At 42.9% G+C, this 20,318-nt stretch overlaps 1 protein-coding gene across 7 annotated transcripts in view; it reads left to right on the top strand.

Moving 5' to 3' along the window:
• NRG3 (neuregulin 3) overlaps positions 1-20,318 on the top strand; it is a 1,236,567-nt gene that overhangs the window by 920,913 nt on the left and 295,336 nt on the right. For all 7 annotated transcript variants that reach the window (XM_025285164.3, XM_025285167.3, XM_025285166.3 and 4 more), the window contains exon 3: positions 1,782-1,855. In XM_025285164.3, the coding sequence (XP_025140949.1) occupies positions 1,782-1,855 (74 nt within the window). The remainder of the gene's footprint in view (positions 1-1,781; positions 1,856-20,318) is intronic.

A 20,318-nucleotide genomic window follows, 5' to 3' on the forward strand; every position in this document is an offset into this window, starting at 1 on the left:
AAGTATACCATTGTCACATTAAATGAAGATACAAAGAGTGAAGTGTGCTTAAAATCTCCCACATATGTTGGAAAATAAAGTCCTCAGAAGTGAATGCATGCATGCACCTAGCACCTAACTCATCATTAAGGAAAATGAGAACTAAAACACTGTGAATCAAGTAATTCAGAATAAAGATGATGGTGTTAGGGCAGCTTCAGAGAACAGAAGTTTATTTTTTCATCACAAATGTGCTTACATCTTAAGTATTTTCTGACTTTGTACAATTAGCGAATCAGTAATATGCCTGCTTTATTTCAAGTGCAGTAAATGAATTTCTTAAAGTTTATGAAAATATGTGTCTGCTTAAACAAACTCTCTCCATAGCCTGTTGGATATTTGAAGTGTCCATGTATCAGAAGTCTTTGTTCTCAGTCTATAGGGAAAATTACCAAACACACTCCAGTGTGCCAGGTTTGAAAAGGTGCTAAAGAGAGCCTACCTCATTACCTTTATTCCACTTTAGCTCACAGTGGAAGGTGGAAAAATTACCTGGGTGCCTTTCACTGTGATAGCTCCAACTGCCATAGACCTTATCTAATAGTTTATTACACTCAGAAAACAAAGCGTATTCTAAAGAAAGAATCCATGGCTCCTGTCTCTGACAGAACGGTCTCTTTGAATTCTTTTGTCGATTTCATAGATTTCTAACAACCAGAGGATTGTTTTTTAAATCTGATTTTTATGCCAGCAGCACAATTTCCTCCTCAGTAAGTAGGACAGATTCATCCCAGGAGCAACAATGGATGCCTATCTGCTTAACTTGGGCATGACAGATTAAGCTTCAAGCATATACACTAAGTGCCACCTTCCTTGCTTACACAAATTGTTCAGAGGCAGGCAAGTGGGGCCTCAGCTGTATTTGTTCCTTGAACTGTCAGCTGATGAGCCAGTACTGTCCTGAGACAGCCAACCAGCCTTGATTGAGCAAAGATTGTGGGCAGGCAGGGCTGCCTAGACATGCCTCACTGCAAGGGCTTTCAGGTGAATATCCCACCTCCAAATTGCACCTGCCTCAGGAAAGTTTCCCTGGACCATGCCTTGCAGAAAGTGGGCACTTGTTTGCTAAATATAAAAGAGAAGAATGAGGAGACAAAAATGTGATTTTAGAGAAAATGCCGAGACCTTTCATGTAGAGATAGATACTTTTCCGATTTGGCCAGATCTGAAATAAATGCTGTTATTTCTGGCCTAGCAGTTAGGCGGCACTGACTGGAAAAATTGCTAAGCAAAAAATAAAAGTGAAATTAGCAAATGAACAAACTAGTAAAACATGAGGAAAATGAACAGTAGGCCAAATCTCCTGATAATGTTTCATCAATTATGTTAGAAAATGATTTTTTATTAGAAAAATAACACTTGTAATATGATGCTTTCTGAAAGAGCATTTGCAGTCTTTTAGAGACCAGTAAGTTGCATAAAGAAAACTGCAGAATTATAATAAGAGGATAAGAATTATTCATACACCATGAGGGGCATCTTCAATTGCTCTTGTTTGTTCTCTAGATATTACCTATAAAACTACAAAAGAAAGGTGGTGCCATTGTTTTTGTTTTTTTTTTCCCCCACAGACATAAGACTCTAGAATCCATCTGTCAGTGTTAGAAACAGACTGAGCCAAGCATCACAGAGGCATGAATGTACTGTTCTCACGGTGATGTAATTGGTGGCTATTTTGCTCGTTGAAATCTTGAACCTTTCACAACCACATGCGTATGTTTGTCATTTATCCCTTTTCTCAGGTGCAAAGAAGGCTACCAAGGAGTCCGCTGTGATCAATTTCTGCCGAAAACTGATTCCATCTTATCGGATCCAAGTAGGTCATGCATTTTTCTTCTGTCTCTAACACAATATAAAACTCGGAGTCACAGTTGCTAACTCATTGACCACCAGCTCTCAGTTTTATGTCTCTGAATGCTGCTGAGGGTGGGAGCGTGGGACAGGTATTCACCTTCAAGGTTTGTTCAGAACTATCTCTATTGAGGTGTAGGACTTCCGGGGATGGAGCCTGGTTTCCAGATTCATCTCCACTGCTGCCCTCCTATGGGAACTGCAACAAATCCTGCTCCCTTAGCTTTCAGGCTCCCTTACTGCCACCCCATTATGAAAACAAGGATATAGAGACATAAAAGACCTTATTATTTATCCAAAAGAGTGTTATGAGAACTGTTAATGTCATACTGCTTCTTACCTTCTGGTTGGTAATTTGTGAAAACATTAAACCCTATTAACTTGAACCTTCCTGATGTAAGGAAATATACATATAAAATGAAATAAGAAGTTTTCAGACTAACTGTGAAAACCCTATTTTTAGCAACCCTATTCACATATCAGTGATTACCGTACCAACAACAAATTATTTTTTTCCATTCATGAAAGAAGACAATTTGCTGCTTAAGAAATATTGCCATTTGTTTCTGTCTCTGCATGGAGTAAAAAATAATATTCTATATGAATATGCTCAGTTCTGGTCAAATGTGAAATTTTTCCTTTATCTGTAAATAATCTGATCTTTCAGTGACTGCTATAGTTGAATCACCACTAAGCAAGGGACTTTTATTGAATCAGCAGTCTAGTTCAGTGAAGATAATGACAGGCATTTTCAGATTGTAAAAGCAATGTTTTGGTTTCCTGAATACCAAACATGCATAACATAAGCTTTAGCGAAATACCATGCGTTGATGGCAGCCAGTGGTCACCCTGTCTGAATGTGCAGGTTGCTGCATAATGAACATTTTAAGCAACACTTTTACAAAGTGCAGATTTTTATTGCCCCCCCCACCCTGAATTTTTAAGTATGTTCCCCTGAGTAAACAGAATATTTTTTAAAATAAAATTTCTGTGTAATTCAATTTGCTTCTGTTTTATCTTGACAGGGCAAGCTGCCACCATACAGCATTAACTATTCTTTTCTTAGCAAATTTAGCTCTCCTAAAGAAAAGTGGAGGCTGCCTAAAAGCCAGTAACTAAGCTGGCCATGGTTGATCTCTGGTCTCTGAAATGTGAGGCTCTGGTCTCTAGGAGTTTCCCAAGTAGGGGACAGTTAGTGGAGTGTGTGGTATCTTTTCTGTCTTGTAGTTTTAGCCACTTGCTCAGCTGATGTCTAAAAGGTATGATTGTGGCTAGAGACGTGTATTTGCTGCATTAGGAAGCATAAAAAGAATGGGTTTGCTGATTTCATTTTCTTTATATTCACTTTGATGTACTTAGTTTTCCTTTTTTTTCTCTTTCCTTCTTCCTTATTCTTCCCTTCTCTTTCCTTCCCTTTTATTGTCCTTTTTCCTTTCTTCTCTTTATTATTTTCTTTCTTACCTATGCTCCCTGCCTTCCTCCCTCCTTCCCTTCCTTCCTTTTTCTTTTCCTGTATAGCTGTAGAATACCTGTTCAGTACAGGGTACTGGAGCAGGGCTCGCATGCGGAACAAAATAGGTAAAATAACCTTTCTTTATACAATCTAATAAAACCTTTGCCATTCTATTAAACGTAATAGTCCATCACTGCAAATGTTGAGAATGAGACCACTGTACGTGTTGAAGAACCCAGTACTCGAGAAACCAAGCACTGCACTCGGAGTTGGAGAATTCAGGGTTTTTTTTTTTTTTTTTTTTATGCCGGTGGGCCCAGAGGAGTTAACCCTCCAAGCTCTGAGCCCTGAACAAAGGGGTTACAGAGTTTTTATACATAGACAGGCATGATTAAGCAGGTTTGCAGGGGTTGGGCGATTGCAAAGAGCAGGACAAGGGTGAGTGAGATAAGCCCCAATTCCTAGTATTGTGAGTCCCCACTTTCTGAGACTACGTGACCTATGTGATCCAGACTTTGCAAGGAGCAAGCTGCGTTACAGAGGCAGAAGGAGCAGGAGGTTATGTTAAATTTTAGCTTTTCCTCTTCATTCCCCCTCTTGATGCTTCTATCATTCATTGTAGAAAGCATCATCTCATGTTTTGGTAGGCTATTCAGTGCTCCCCATCATTCAGGGAGCAATATTGAGTTATTATCATTTGTAACTTTATGGATTCAATTTGAGAGGTTATGAACTGGGTAATAGCATTGAGCATACAAGGACTAAAAAGGAGCGCCACAAAGAATATGGAGAGAGGACTGGTTAAAGGGAAAAGCCACGATGCCCAGCTCCAGATATTGTTCCAGTTATCCCAGGAATTTGCTAGTCCCTCTCTCCTTTTTATGATTTGTTCCCTTAGCTGTTGGGCCATGTCCCTAAGTATTCTTGATTGGTTTACATAAAAGCAGCATTCTTCATTTAAGAAGAGGCAGAGTCCTCCCTTTTCAGCTGTCAGTAGGTCTGCTGCTGCTGCTGCTAAGTCGCTTTAGCCGTGTCCGACTCTGTGCGACCCCATAGACGGCAGCCCACCAGGCTCCCCCGTCCCTGGGATTCTCCAGGCAAGAACACTGGAGTGGGTTGCCATTTCCTTCTCCAATGCATGAAAGTGAGGAGTGAAAGTGAAGTCTCACAGTGTCCGACTCTTAGCGACCCCATGGACTGCAGCCCACCAAGCTCCTCCGCCCATGGGATTTTCCAGGCAACAGTACTAGAGTGGGTCACCATTGCCTTCTAGCCCTTCCTATTCTGTAAACTCACCTCAGCCAGGGAATATAGTTGGTCCTGTGAGGCCACTAATGATTTGGCTACTCTCTCAATGTAGTCTGTGAAGTCCTTGGATAGTATATGGTAGAAGGTGGTTGATGAAACAATTCCTCCTATTCCCATACCTGTCCCAGCCGTGATTCCCAGACCAACTAGTAGGGGTATAAACCGGATGGCTCTTTTGGACTGCGTATGTGCTGCCAGAGGTACAGTGAGAGTCTGGTGGTTAGGGACGGTATTCATCTGGGGAGTGAGGAAAGCTAAGGGGCAGATACCCATCCAATTGGCTGGTAGACATAAGTAAACAACTGTCCCACAAAGAGGCCTTGATGGGGGCAACACCTTATTGTGTTTCTGGGAGGATGAGTGGGCCACTCACCTTTTAAAGTTTGATTACATTGGTCCCTGGCTAAATTGCCAACAGGTTCAGTCCCCCCATCATTTGTAAGGCATTCTGGAGTCTTCTGAGTTAACTCAATTGCCCTTAAGATTGGCTGTTGCAAGGGTGGATCTATAGGAGTTCCCATGGCTGTTGCCTTATTCATTGGTATTGGTGTAGCTAAGTACCATGGAGCTCCTAAGGGTAAAGCAAAGCCAACAATCCCTGGCCAGCTGGGGGCTGGTGTCATTAAGAAGGCAAAGAGTTGCATTGAGAACCAGGTACAGATGAGGATCTAAGGGGGAGTTAACCGTGTAACCTGGGTCATACAGCCAACAGGCAGAGCCTGAATTTTTAGGGCAAAGATGATCCATGATTTCGTTTGTCTGCATTATTGTTCCTGTCCAATAGGTTTTTCCATTTATTTGGCAGACAGACACTTGGTCTGGGTTGTAACATCTGCATGGCATTTGGGGGTAGACGGAGGCACAGGGGCATGTTGACAATGCCATGGTGTTGGGATACCGCCTGGTGTTTGGATCCTCTGGTGGAGGGAAGATAGTGGCAGTGAAGAGTATAACTGGAAAACATTTTTGGCACCCAGTCCTCTGGACATGCATCTCCTGGTTATGAAGGCAGTAGGTGATTGGCCTACAGGATTGGCTATCTATACATTGTTCTAGCTGATGGTTAAGTAAGTGATTTTCCAAGGGTTGACTGTAATGTTGACAGGTGCATGATGGATAAGGAACAGCACCATCTGTTATAGCAAGGGACACCAGAAGGCTGCAAAGCAGCCCGCACATAACAGATAACTGAACACTAACAAAAAGTTTTCTCTCCATCTTTGGGTTGCCACAGCTATAGCAACTGAGCCTGTTGTGAAGAGGGGCCAACTATACTGTGAGCAATTTAGTTAAGTAGGGAGAATCAATTATAAGAGACATCTAATAAGAATGAGGCTTCCCACTACTGTGAGAAGCTTCTGACCCAAATCCCAGTCCTGGAGTGCTTTTGAATCTAGTCCTGTAGTGAAGAGCACAGCAATAATACCAATCAGTGATAGAGGCCAGGGTTGACAATGAAAATCCATCTATAATTTGATAGCCAGATCCTCAAGCTTCTACCATGCGTTGACCAGCCAGCTGCTGGAGTGTGGCTGGAGCAAAGCTGAAGAATCCTCAAGCTTCTGCTGTCCTTTGACTAGTCAGCTTCTGGAGTGACTAGAGCAGGGCTCAGCGTCCTTCGTGGCTGAGGGCTGTTGTTTTTGGAACCAGACCTTAAGGGGATTTTCGGGGTCCCAAACTGTTTTCCAGGTGCCCTCGCCACAGGAAGCCACTGCCTTCTTGACTCTGGCGTGGTGGATCCGAGGGATGACGCCTGTAACTTTAATAGCAGTAGGGGTTGCCAGGACGACCATGTGAGGCCTGTCCAAACTGGCTGAAGTGGTTCCTTTTTCCAGTCTTTTACCCATACCTCATCTCCTGCCTGATAGGGATGGACCCAATTGCCCAAAGGAATGAGTGTCCTGTCTAAGGTTTCTTGGGTGATATGGTGGAAGACTTTTCCCAGGGCCTGGAGGTGTCGGGACATCTCCAGGTCAGCTAGTTTTTGGGGGTCTCCCTTGAGTTTTCCTATCACTGGGGGTGTTCTCCCATATAAGATCCCAAAGGGAGAGTAGCCTGAGGACCTCAGGGTATATTGGACTTGGAGTAAGGCTAGGGGGTAACATGTCGAGCCAAGATAACCGGGTCTCCTGTCAGAGTTTAGATAATGTAGTCTTGAGGGTCTGATTCATGTGTTCAACTTTCCCTGAGCTCTGTGGCCTGTAAGGGGTATAAGCTTCCATTTGATTCTCAGTGTCCTGGATAAAGTTTGGATTATCTCAGACACAAAAGCTGGCCCATTGTCAGACCCTATGGAGAGAGGCAGCCCATATCTCGGGATTATGTCTCTTAGTAGGGCCTTGGCCACTGTTCATGCCCATTCAGTGCGCATGGGGTAGGCTTCAGCCCATCCCGAGTACGTGCAGACTTTCACAAGTAAATACTTATAGCCTCTACAGGGCTTCACTTCAGTAAAGTCCACTTCTAGACCTTCAGATGGCACTGTCCCAACTGTCTGTGCCCCTGGGTTGGGTCTTGGTCCTTGGCTGGCATTGTTTTGCACAGAAGTCACACATCTAGCACTGATCTGGGCACACAGGGTTGGGAGCTTAGGAACAAAATAGTAGCCTCTCAGTAAGCTTTCCAGCTCAGTTTTTCCTAAATGAGCCGTCTCATGATGTTTTACCAGCTAGTCTGCTATATTTCTGGGGACAAAGAGTCTTTGGTTTGGGAGCTTCCACCAGCCCTCTTTTTTTTTTTTTTTTTTTTTGTAATTCCTCCCTCATTTAGAGCCCACTGATTTTCCTTGGTATATCTTCGAGATGGAGGCAATTTTGGTGCTAAGAGGACGTTGAAGATTGACTTGGGGCCCACTGTGGGGCTGGGTTGGGTCGCTGCCTCCTTGGCTGTCTGGTCAGCCAACTGATTTCCTTTGCTGATTGGATCAGTTCCTCGCTGATGGCCTTTACAATGTATGACTGACACTTGGGAAGGCTTCCAGACTGCTGCTAACAGCTGAATGATTTTTGTTTGTTTGTTTTTAATCTCTTTTCCCCCTGCTCTCAGTAGTCCCTTTTTTTATAAATGGCTCTATGAACATGTGAAGTAGCAAAGGCATACCTTGAATAAGTGTAGATGTTGTCTCGTGTCCCTTCAGCGTGCCTTAGCACCTGGACGAGCGCCCATAGCTCAGCCCATTGTGTTGACCACCCTGTGGCAAGGCCTCAGCCTTCACTGTCTCATCAGTTGTTATGGCATAACCTGCTTTGCAGGGCCCATCTTGGATGAAGCTACTTCCATCAGTGAACAGTTCCAGTTCTGGGTTCTAGAGGGGAATGTCTGTCAGGTCCAGCTTGCACGAGTAAATTTCATCTATGACCTCCTCACAGTTATGATCAGAGGTTCCCGCTTCCATAGGTAAAAAGGTGGGCAGGGTTCAGTGTCTGCACAGTCCTCAAGTTGGACCTGTGGGTTTCCTCAAAGCAGTCCTTGATAGTGAATCATCCTGGAGTTGGTTAGCCACTTATGCCCCTGGCTATTCATCAGGGCAGTAACAGGATGGGGAATCTTTACATTTATATTTTGTCCTAGAGTAAGCTTATCTGCTTCTCTGACCAAAACCACAGTGGCAGCTAATGCCCGGAAGCATGGCAGCCATCCCGTGGCCACTGGATCCAGTCACTTGGACAGTTATACGACCAGGCGCTGCCATGGCCCAACTGTATATGTGAGAACCCTTAGTGCAGTGTGATTTTTCTCATGTACAAAGAGGTTAAAGTCCCATGTCACTTCTGGAAGCCCTAATGCTGGTGCACTGGTCAAGAGTCTCTATCTCCTTGAAGGCCTTTTCCTGTTCAGGTCCCCACTCCAGGGGGCCCTTACCAGACCCTGCTGTGGCTTTAAACAAAGGCTTGGTGATTTCAGAGAAACCTGGCATCCAGATCCGGCAGAATTTGGCAGCCCTGAGGAACTCACAGACTTCTTTCTTGGTGTCCCGCCGAGGTATTGAACAGATAGCTCGCTTCCTCTCGTGTCTGAGCACCCAATGCCTTTTTGTGATGACAAACCCGAGGTACTTGACCTCCTGTCTGCAGATCTGAGCCTTTTTTCATGACACCTTGTATCATGTGGAGGAGAGCAGAGCCAATAGGGCTTTGGTGTCTCTCCAGCAGTCCCCTTGGCAGGGACTGGCTAGCAACAGATCATCCACATACAGCAGGGTGCAGCTGAAAGTTTCTCTGGGAAAGGCAGCAAGGTCTGCAGCCAGGGCTTCACCAAACATGGTAGGTGAGTTTTTGAAGCCTTGTGGCAGTCGGGTCCAAGTCATCTGTGTCTTTCTCCCAGTGTGTGGGTCTTCCCATTCAAAGGCAAACAAGGGCTGGCTGGTGATGGTTGGAGGCAGAAGAACACGTCGTTGAGATCGAGGCAGGTGAACCAGCTTGCCTGAGTGGGTAAGAGACTCAAAAGAGTGTAGGAATTTGGGACCACTGGATGGATGGTGATCACTGCATTGTTAATGGTGCAGAGGTCCTGGAAGGGCAGTAGTTGTTCCCTCCAGACCTTTTGAATGGTAAGATTGGAGTGTTCCAGGGAGATTGACATTCAATTAGGATCTCAGCATCTTGTCGGTGCTGGAAGTGGTCCCAAATTCCCAGGCATGCCTCTTGTGGTACTGGATATTGTTTCTGTCTAACAGGAGTGGCTCCTGGCCTCAGGTCCACTACAATGGGGACATAGTTTTTGGCCAAACCTGGGGGCCGCTTTTCTTCCCAGACATCAGGGAATTCTTTTAACAGTCTTGGGGGATTTATTTGTTCCCTTCCTGAGGAATAGAGACACCATTCATCTTCCCTGGACATGGTCATGGCCATCATCAGAGCCGATTGGCTCCCCAGGGTGAGGCTCACAGACTTTCCAGGGGCAAAGATGATTTGTGCCCCCAGCTTTGTCAGTAAGTCTCTACCCAGCAGGGGAATGGGGCATCCTGGTAAGTAAAGAAATTCATGAATCACCAGATTCACCCCCTAGCTGACATGAACAGGCCTTGCAAAATGAGCAGGGTGCCATGTCCCATGTGGTCCCTACAATAGTTGCTGTTTGGCCTGTGAGGGGAGCCCCAGGTGTGGTTACCATGGAGTGTTCAGCTCCATAAAAGTCATTGATTGGCCCCCTGCTTTCATTGTGACCATGTGCTCCCGGGGGCCAAGGATCAGGAAGCCCAGTCTTCCCTAGTCTGATTCTGCTCTGGCCAGGCCAATAAAGTTTTGGATGGCCGGCTCAGGTTGGTACCTTTCTTTGTTGGGTTGACTGAACTTCTTCAACCCTTTAAGATGTCCCTCTGCAATGGGGGCACTCATTCCTCCAGTGTCCGGTCTCTTTGCAATAGGTGCACTGGTCATGGCATAGTGGGAGTCTCTTCTTGGTTTCCCCTTTCCATGAGGGAACAGTCTATTTCACTTGATCGGAGCTCCTCAATGCTGCTGATAGCAGGGCTGCTTTCTGTTTCATTTTTTTATCTGCTTCCCGTTGGGCTTCATGGTCTTGGTTCATAAAGACTTTATTTGCTACCTCCAAGAGCTGTGTAGCATTCATCCCAGTGAAGCCTTCCAGTTTTTGGAGCTTTCGTTGAATTGTCTGCACAGGATTGAGCCACAAAGGCAGCATTAATCATTCGTTGATTGTCGTGTGTCTCAGGGTCGAATGGGATCTATGTCTGGAACACTTCACACAATCTGTCGTAGAAATTGGTGGGAGTCTCATCTGCTTTTTTGATTATTGTTGTACTTTTGGACATATCGATGGGCTTTTTGGCTCCTGCTCAAATGTAGAAGGGCATCACAGTAGTGACCCAGGGTTTCTTGTCCTTCTCTGGTATTGAAATCCCAATTAGGTCTCGTCTCTGGCATTGCTGCTCGTGCCCATCTTTCTACATCTAACACCTCTGTGAGGACTTGTCCTCAGAGCCTTTTTTGGGCTTCTGTTGAGATCTGTCACCTTTCTTCAGTAGTAAAGAGAGACACGAGGAGCTGGCAACAGTCTTCCTGTGCAGGCTGATGGATGTAGAAAATGGACTCTAGGAGGTCAGTCATAGCCTGTGGTTTATCAGAGTATGCTGGGTTATGGTGTTTCCAGTGTAGGAGATCAGTAGGGCCAAAGGGCTGGCAATAGAGAATGGAGCAACCAGGCTGGACTGAGCCATCCTCGTTCACTTGTTGAGAACCTTGAGTTTCTGGAGTCTTGCTTATGAGGTGGTGCAGGGGACACGGAGGGAGGTGGACTGTCTGGCAGTGGGCCTGGTGCTGGCTTTGTCGAGGCTTGTGGAGTCAGGGGAATGTTTGGTGGGGGCAGCAGTGGGTCTTCCACTGGATATCCCTGGAATATTGATGTTTTTCCCTTTTCCTTTCATTTTTCTGAGGGGTTGGGCCACAAATACCCTACTCTGTCCCTGTCTGTTGTCCTAAATCTTGCCCATGGGGGCAGGGTCTGTGTTATTAGATGCCAGGAGTCTATGTGTGGAAACTGATCTGGATGTCCTGGAGTCCCAGGGACTACCTGGTGTACTGCTTGGACAGTGGGCAGGTCGAGAGTGCCCTCTGGCAGCCTTCCAACCTCAAAGGATGGCCAATGGAGCTCACATAAGTTATAAAGCTTCCTGGGGGTTATCTTGACTCTGTAATCCCCTGCAAAGCCCTTCTTGAAGTTCTTTATCATGGAATCTAAAACTGTTGGCTTAGAGGAACTTCTACCCATGTTGACAAATGTAATCTACCTGGCAGTGTTTTGAGGAAAACTTAATCTCTTAGATGTCGGCTCAAGGAGTCAGTTGACAGAAGAATAACCAGTAACCATTCATTTCTCCCTCCCTGTGTTTCCTGCCCTGAGTCAGTGGTGCAAAGACAAACAAGGGTGGGTGCCTCCTCAAAAGAGGAGACCATTCAGGTGCTGCCTTGGCCGCATCCCCAGGGGGAACGTAGGTGCCTCTTAGCATTGGCAGGTCAGTATAAACCCCCGACCTGGACCAGCCTCATAGGGCGGGATCAAATCCCCCAGAGACTGGTACCACCTTTCAGTCTTCTGAGGTTGTCATGGACCCGCAGGTTTTGGACCTCCTCAGGCTCTATGTGAAGCTCACTTTCACTTCCTTCAATCAGCAATTATGCATACACAGTCACTCAGAGGTTATCACAATGCTTCCCTTTTCAAAAGTCCCCAGGTCTCTCTATCTGATGCTCACTTCCTGGGAGCTCCAAGGAGGTGACCAGTCTCCTCTTCTACCTATTGAGGTAGGACCTCACTGGGGACTGGCCCCAGGGCCTTACCTGATCCTGTGGCCATTCCTGGTGAGCTGGTCTGTCCCTCCAATAAGTCCAGTTGGGGCTCGGCTGTCCAGAGAGTCAGAACACCAGTCCAAAAGAGAACCTGTAATACCGTCGAGTGGTGCTCCTCCTCGTTCATCTCCGGACTTCTCCGCTCCAACCCGGCTGAGCCACCATTCCGGCTTCTCAAGGCGCTGGCATGGTTAGAATCTCGCTGGGGCCTCCAGAAATGTTGCAGAAACCAGTACTTGAGAAACCAAGCACCACACTTGGAGAGCTGGAGAACTCAGGTTTATTATGCTGGTGGGCCCAGAAGAGTTAACACTCCAAGCTCTGAGCACCAAACAAAGGGGTTACAGAGTTTTTATACATGGACAAAAATGATTAAGCGGGTTTGCAGGGGCTGGGCAATTGCAAAGAGCAGGACAAGGGTGAGTGCAATAAGCTCCAGTTCCTAATATTGTGAGTCCCCACTTTCTGAGGCTATGTGACCTATGTGATTCAGACTTTGCAAGGAACAAGCTGACTTACAGAGGTAAAAGGAGCAGGAGGTTATGTAAAATTTTAACTTTCCTCTTCATAAGGACTGTGTGCTCCTAAAAGAAAAATGATCCTGTGATCAGTCACTAACCCTGAAAACCTTGGTCCTGCTGTCAACTGAAAAAAGATGCACAACTTGAGGGTTGTGAGTTAAGTTTTATTGGGGGCAAAATGAGGACTGCAGCCTGGGAGGCAGCACCAGCTCTGAGAGACTGCTCCAAAGAGGCAGTGGGAGAAAGGTCAATATATATGATTTTGGTGAGGGGGAGTTCAATACCATTAAGCACTCATTGTAACCATTTTAATCAAAGGTTTTCTGCTAGCCAGGAGGATCTGATGTCACCATGAAGGGATTTGGTGCCTTTCTAGATATGAGGAGATACAAGGACTAAGATCATAAAATCTATTCCTAAAAACATCCAACTACCTGAAGACCTGTCCCAGCAGATTCCCTGGAGCACAGGGTGCTTCCCTTCACCCTGCACTCCTTCAGGGGGTGTTGAAAGTCAACAGCTGTAGCAGCGCGGGGTTCAATCTCAGCAGAGGCAGTTGTCAAATGCTCTTGTTGTTCAGTCATTGGCAATGCTCTTGGCAAGTGCCAATTTGCAGTTGACACTATATACATAAAAATATTTAAGGCAACAATATTTAAAATGGTGAGAAAATACACATTTTAAAAATTATGTTTAAGTAGAACATCATATGGCATATTGATAATGTTCTAATAAATTATCATTAAAATAAGAGCTGTATGAAATAGTCCTATTAAGTGAAACAGCAAGATAGAAAAATATTCTCATTCAAGATTGCAATAAGGACGTCCCTTTGTCCAAAGATAGGGGGAAAAAACACAGTATAATGGTAAAAGGGAATTTTAAGTCTTGGGGTTATGGAAGTATGTGATTTTTTTTCCTTTTTATTTTGTTTTCTGTAAAATGACACATCATTGTGTGAATCAAAATGATAGAATGCCCTGTGTTGGGCTGCATTAAAAGAGGCCTGCAAGGCTTTTGCTTGCCCAAATTTAAGACAAAAGAATAGACAACCTCAGAGTCTGTTAAAAAAAAAAAAAAGATATCAATGGTTTAATATCTAAAGCAGGGCCCAAGAGTGGGGCCTCCACTCTGTCAGATGGTGAACAGGACTTGTTGAGAGAAGAAGAAATGCAAAAAGGCAAAATGGTTGTCTGATGAGGCCTTACAAATAGCTGAGAGATGAAAAAAAGTGAGAGAAGGAGAAAAAGAAAAAAGGAGAAAAGGAAAGCTAAATCCTTCTGAATGTAGAGTCCCAAAGAATAGCAAGGAGAGATAAGAAAGCCTTCCCAAGTGACAAATGCAAAGAAATAGAGGAAATCCACAGAATGGGAAAGACTAGACATCTCTTCAAGAAAGTTAGAGATACCAAGGGAACATTTCATGCAAAGATGGGCACAATAAAGGAAGGAAATGGTATGGACCTAACAGAAGCAGAAGATATTAAGAGGAGGTGGCAAGAATACACAGAAGAACTATCAAAAAAAAAAAAAAAAATCTTCATGACCCAGATAACCATGATGATTTGATCACTCACCTAGAGCCAGACATCCTGGAGTTCGAAGTCAACTGGGCATTAGGAGGCATCACTACGAACAAAGCTAGCAGAGGTGATGGAATTCCAGCTGAGCTATTTCAAATCCTGAAAGATGATGCTATAAAAGTGCTACACTCAATATGACAGCAAATATGGAAAACTTAGCAGTGGCCACAGAACTGGAAAAGGTCAGTTTTCATTCCAACTACAAAGAAAGGCAATAATAAAGAATTCAAACTACTGCACAATTGCACTTATCTCACATGATAGCAAAGTAATGCTGAAAATTCTCCAAGCCAGGCTTCAACAGTACGTGAACCGAGAACTTCCAGATGTTTGAGCTGGATTTATAAAAGGCAGAGGAACCAGAGATCAAATTGCCAACATCTGTTAGATCATAGAAAAAGCAAAAGAATTCCATAGAAAACATCTACTTCTGCTTCATTAACTACACTAAAGCCTTTGCCTGTGTGGATCACAACAAACTGGAAAATTCTTAAAGATATGGAAATACCAGTCCACTTTACCTGCCTCCTGAGAAATCTGTATACAGGTCAAGAAGCAACAGTTAGAACCAGACATGGAACAATGGACTGGTTCCAAATTGGGAAAGGAGCACGTCAAGGATGTATACTGTCACCTTGCTTATTTAACTTATATGCAGAGTACATCATCCACAATGCCAGGATGGATGAAACACAAGCTGGAATCAAAATTTCAGAGAGAAATATCAATAACCTCAGATATGCAGATGACACCACCCTTATGGCAGAAAGTGAAGAGGAACTAAAGAGCCTCTTGATGAAAATGAATGAGGAAAGTGAAAAAGTGGGTTTAAAACTCAATATTCAAAAAGCAAAGATCATGGGATCTAGTCCCATCACTTCATGTCAAATAGATGGGGAAACAGTGACAGACTTTATATTTAGGGGCTCTAAAATCACTGCAGATGGTGACTGCAGCCATGAAATTAAAGATATTTGCTCCTTGCAAGAAAAAGCTAGGACCAACCTAGACAGAATATTAAAAAGCAGAGATATTACTTTGCCAACATAGGTCTATCTAGTGAAGGCTATAGTTTTTCTGGTAGTCATGTATGGATGTGAGAATTGGACCATAAAGAAGGTGGAGTGCCAAAGAATTCATGCTTTTGAGTTGTGGTGTTGGAGAAGACTCTTGAGAGTCCCTTGGGCTGCAAGGAGATCAAACCAGTCAATCCTAAAGGAAATTATTCCTGAATATTCATTGGAAGGACGGAAGCTGAAACTCCAATAATTTGGCCACCTGATGTGGAGAACTTACTCATTGGAAAAGACCCTGATGCTGGGAAATATTGAAGGTGGGAAGAGAAGGGGACAACAGAAGCTAAGATGGTTGGATGGTATCACTGATTAAATGGATATGAGTTTGAGCAAGCTCTGGGAGCTGGTGATGGACAAGGAAGCCTGGCATGCTGCAGTCCATGGGATCTTAAAGAGTTGGACATGATTGAGCACCTAAACTGAACTGAGGGGAATGGGAGAGAGTATTACCAGTTATAAGGGGAACTGACCTCAGGTTGGCTCATTGGATACCACGTAAGCCAGCAGAGCGACCTGTGTTCCTCCCTGCTCTTTGGATAAGATATCAGAGTGGAGACATTCTGATCTAAAGCTAGAACAATCATTAGCTGAGGCCTGGGCAAGTGTGTAAGAACATCAGTCATGAGAGTAGAGTATAGGTGAGACAGACACTGGTTGAGCAGGGGATGCATGGAGAACACCCATCTTGAGGGTACTCAACATACACCTTGAAATTAAAAAGAAAAAAAGCTAAACTAAAAAGCTTTGAGAAACCTATAGATGAGTCCCTGAGACACAGATTAAATAGGCAAAGCGTTTATCTCCCATTCATCCACACATACATCCATTGACTTATACAATCACTTATTCTTTCCCTAAATATGTTTGATCTGAGAGGCACAAAGGACCACTAATTGGTCAGATTATGTTCATACTAAGGTGTACAAACTGGGTTTAGCTCTGAGGCCCCCAAGGCTAGTGAGGGAGAAAAACATGGAGATATATGAGTGGGCATGATTCTGATGGAAACACTATTCCTTTGTGACCTTGGCAGATTTATTAAACCCCTGAATCTCAGTCTTTTTATCTGAATAATGCCAATAAAACTACCTATAGGCATCTATCACCATGACTGACAAGAGGTCATTTCCAGATGAATATTAGCCCAAATCCTTTGCTCTTCATCATCATCATGCTGACACATGTTTAGAGTCTACATGCGTCAGGCGTGGCGCCCAAGGGCTTTACCTAGATTATCTCATCAAACTCTCATAATCACAGTCCAGCAGAGTTACTGGCATTTGATCACAGTTTGTAGATGAACAAATTAGGCCTCAGAGATGTTAAATAAACTTCCTCCAAGGTCACACAGCTAGTTGATGCTGGGATCTAATTTATAATCCAAATGGCTTTAGGGCCTGAGCTTCCAACTGTTGGACTCTTTCCTTTCATCCCTAGGCCCTTCCTTCCTACAGTTATTTTCAATATGACATTTATCACTCTAACTTTCATTGCCTGAAACTCAATGACCTGCAGCAAACATTATTCTAAGGAGCAATATTTGCACAATTTTCATATCTTAATGCAGCAACTTGAGCTTCCATAGAGATTTAAATCCCTAATGAAATTTCCTTGTCAAAATTCTTGCTGAAGGATCGTTTAATTTGCTGCTTATGATATCTTAGAATAACTCTATGCCCTGGAAATCAGTCCCTCCTACATCCCCCTCTGCTTTTCCTCCTCCCTCTCTTTCCTTCTCTCTTTTCTTTCTTCTTTCTACTCTCGCCATTTTTTGAATGCATGCTCCATTTAGTGCAATCCAAAGGAACAGGGAGTAGAAATCTCTGCTCTATTATTCTCCTCCAGGCAATGCAGATGATCAGAAGTGTGTTCTTTTGTGACTTAATTTTAAACAATAATAATACTCAAGTTGCATGCATTTAGGAAACGAAGCCAGGATGTCACTCTGAAAAACTCAACAGCTAATAGGACTGGTGGCCTCAGCCTGGGTCCTCAGGCCTGTTAATCTAAACACTCCCCAAAAACCTGCAGTCAGCTCTACTCAGAAAGAGTATTGATAAGGAGTTTCCCAAAGACACCCATAGCCCATCCTCTTGCCTTTCAGGATTTCATGTAGTATATGGAAAAGTGTGCAATGTGACAGCTGCTAGATGGAAGGGCAGAAGGAAAATTTGTCTGAATTAGAAGTGTAAAGGATCTTGATTCTAATCCTGTGGCCATTTGCTCTTAGTAATCTGGCCTTGAGTAAATCACAGTGTGTTGAGTCACAGTTTCTTTATCTGTAGAAGAATCCTTCAGGTACCCTGGTTGAAAGAAGAAAACAACCCTCAGTACAGAGCAGGTTGTCCTGCAAGCCATTAAAAAGTGGGGTTGAATGCATAGCTGAAATAATCCATATTGTATTTATTCACTCACTTATCCCCTAAATAATTAAGCACATATAAAGTGCACCATGCTGTGGATTCAAATAGTAATAATTAAGAATCCTACTATCAATACACTCATAGTCTAGAAAGCTGTATTTATTTACATTGAATTACAGGCTCCAAAGAATGTCTGTGTGTAATGCATTATTATTTTTTTTTTAATTCACTCATTCACTCAAACTCTTACTAATAGTTTGATATGGGGCAACTTGCTTAACCTTGATGAGTTCTAGTTTTCTTCTTTATAAAATAAAATAGTAATTGTCTCTAATGCAGACAGCTTTTGTTGCATTAAATAAAATAATCTATTCAGAGTAGTTTGTGCTTGACACATGGTGAAAGCTTAATAAATGTTGTCTAGTATTATCATTATTTTTTATCTTAACTGTTATCATTGCATTTATAACTACATGGTATTGCTGCATGAAACATTATCTGACCTCAAATATCTTCAGTTGCACAGAGGCAAGAAAAAATTGTACAAACAAATGTAAATAAGGAAGCACATTAAAATATGAGACAGCTGAAGGAACTTTTGTCAAAATGGGGGACAATAAAAATTCTCCTAAAGTGGAAGGAAAGATATGGGTTGTTCAGGAAAGGCTTACCTAGGCAAGAACAATGTAGTGAGTTTTTCGTGTGTAGTTCTGTGGCTGTATACTGTTGCACAGGCTGAACACTGCCCAACGTGACAAGTATCAATCGTACAAAAGTGTGGAGGATTCTCTATAGAGGTGCTCTACATGGCCTTGGGTAGGAAATTTCCATTAATAAATTATATGGAGAAAGAGACGATTCTTGAAGGTACAAGGCATAAACTAATAACCACTTGCTCTTGGTCCATTAATTCTTACTAATGAGAGAAGATGTCTTCCTGACTGAAATCTACTCAGAATACTTAAGTTCTTACATTACTCTGTCCTCCAAGTAGTCGCAAAAACATTGCTAGTAGAATATATTAATGTGTAAAATTTACATATTATTTTTTCTGGCCTTGAAAGAAGTGTAACAGAATTAATCAGATTTTGACCATGCCTCTTTGAATCTTACAAAGTCCATCAACTCTATCAGATCTATTTTGTTTTTAGATATTCAATCACTAATATCTTGAAGTCTACCCATTTAAATTGTACTAAATACTTAACTTTTACCAAGTAAACATGAAAATGCACACTAGTTCTAGAACACTAGGAAGATAAATATATTACAAGAAATAAAACATTTATAATGATCACAACACTCAGAAATAACTACCAGTATTCATTTTAGATCATAGCATTCCAACTGTTCTGTAATTTTTATGTGGAATGCATAGTCACTCAAATTTGGAAAATATGTATGTTTACACTTAATATATGTTACTTAAAAAATAATTTTAAGTCCATGGATTGAAAAATGTGATATGATTACACATTGCAAAATGTAATAAGATATTTCTGTTTTCCTAATTTTTCTTATCAACATTTTTATGTTTTCCTAATTTTCTACAATACATACTTACTAACAATAATTATGTGAAAGGATGATAGTAATAAACACTTTTTGATGTGTCTACATGCCAGACACTATTCTAAGCATTTTTCAGACAATCGTGTTATATATATATATATATATATATATATATATATATGATTCACTTCTGGGCATATATTTGTCTATATATTATATATATATCTCTTCTTTTCCAGTTTAGTTCCCCATATAAGTTATTGCTGCTGCTGCTGCTGCTGCTAAGTCGCTTCAGTCGTGTCCGACTCTGTGCTAGCCCATAGATGGCAGCCCACCAGGCTCCCCCATCCATGGGATTCTCCAGGCAAGAACACTGGAGTGGGTTGCCATTTCCTTCTCCAATGCATGCAAGTGAAAAGTGAAAGTGAAGTCTCTCAGTCATGTCCGACTCTTAGCTATCCTGTGGACTACAGTCCACCAGGCTCCTGTGTCCATGGGACTCTCCAGGCAAGAGTAATGGAGTGGGGTGCCATTGCCTTCTCCAATATAGGTTATTATATAATATTAATTGGGCTTCCCAGGTGGCTCAGTGGTAAAGAATCTGCCTGCCAATGCAGGAGCCACAGGAGATGTGGGTTTGATCCCTGGGCTGGGAAGGTCCCGTAGAGGAGGAAATGGCAACCTACTCCCATATTCTTGCCTAGAGAATCCCATGGACACAGGAGCCTGGTGGGCTATGGCACACTTGGACAGAATATTGATAACGTTCCCTATGCTATACAGTGGGTCGTTATTGTATTTTTTATATAGAGTAGTATTCTTGCCTGGAGAATCCCAGGGACGGGGGAGCCTGGTGGGCTGCCATCTATGGGGTCGCACAGAGTCGGACATGACTGAAGCAACTTAGCAGCAGCAGCAGCATAAATATGTTAATTGAAATCTTCTAATTTATCACTTCTCCCCCATTTCCCCTTTGGTAGCCATAAGTTTGATTCCGAGATCTGTGAGTCTCTGTTTTGTGAACAAGTTCATTTATATCATTTTATTAGATCCCATATATAAGTGATATCATATGGAATTTGACTTTCTCTGTGTTACTTACTTTACTCAGTGTGACACACTCTAGGTGCATCCATGTTGCTGCAAATGGCATCATTTTGTTCTTTTTTATAGCGGAGGAATATTCCATTGTATATGTGCACCACATCTTCTGTATCCATTCCTCTGTCAATAGACAATTATTTTGCTTCCATGATTTAGCTATTGTAAATATTGCTGCAGTGAATATTGGGATGCATGTGAATTT

Source organism: Bubalus bubalis, chromosome 4 (assembly GCF_019923935.1).
Source record: "Bubalus bubalis isolate 160015118507 breed Murrah chromosome 4, NDDB_SH_1, whole genome shotgun sequence".
Taxonomy (NCBI): domain Eukaryota; kingdom Metazoa; phylum Chordata; class Mammalia; order Artiodactyla; family Bovidae; genus Bubalus; species Bubalus bubalis.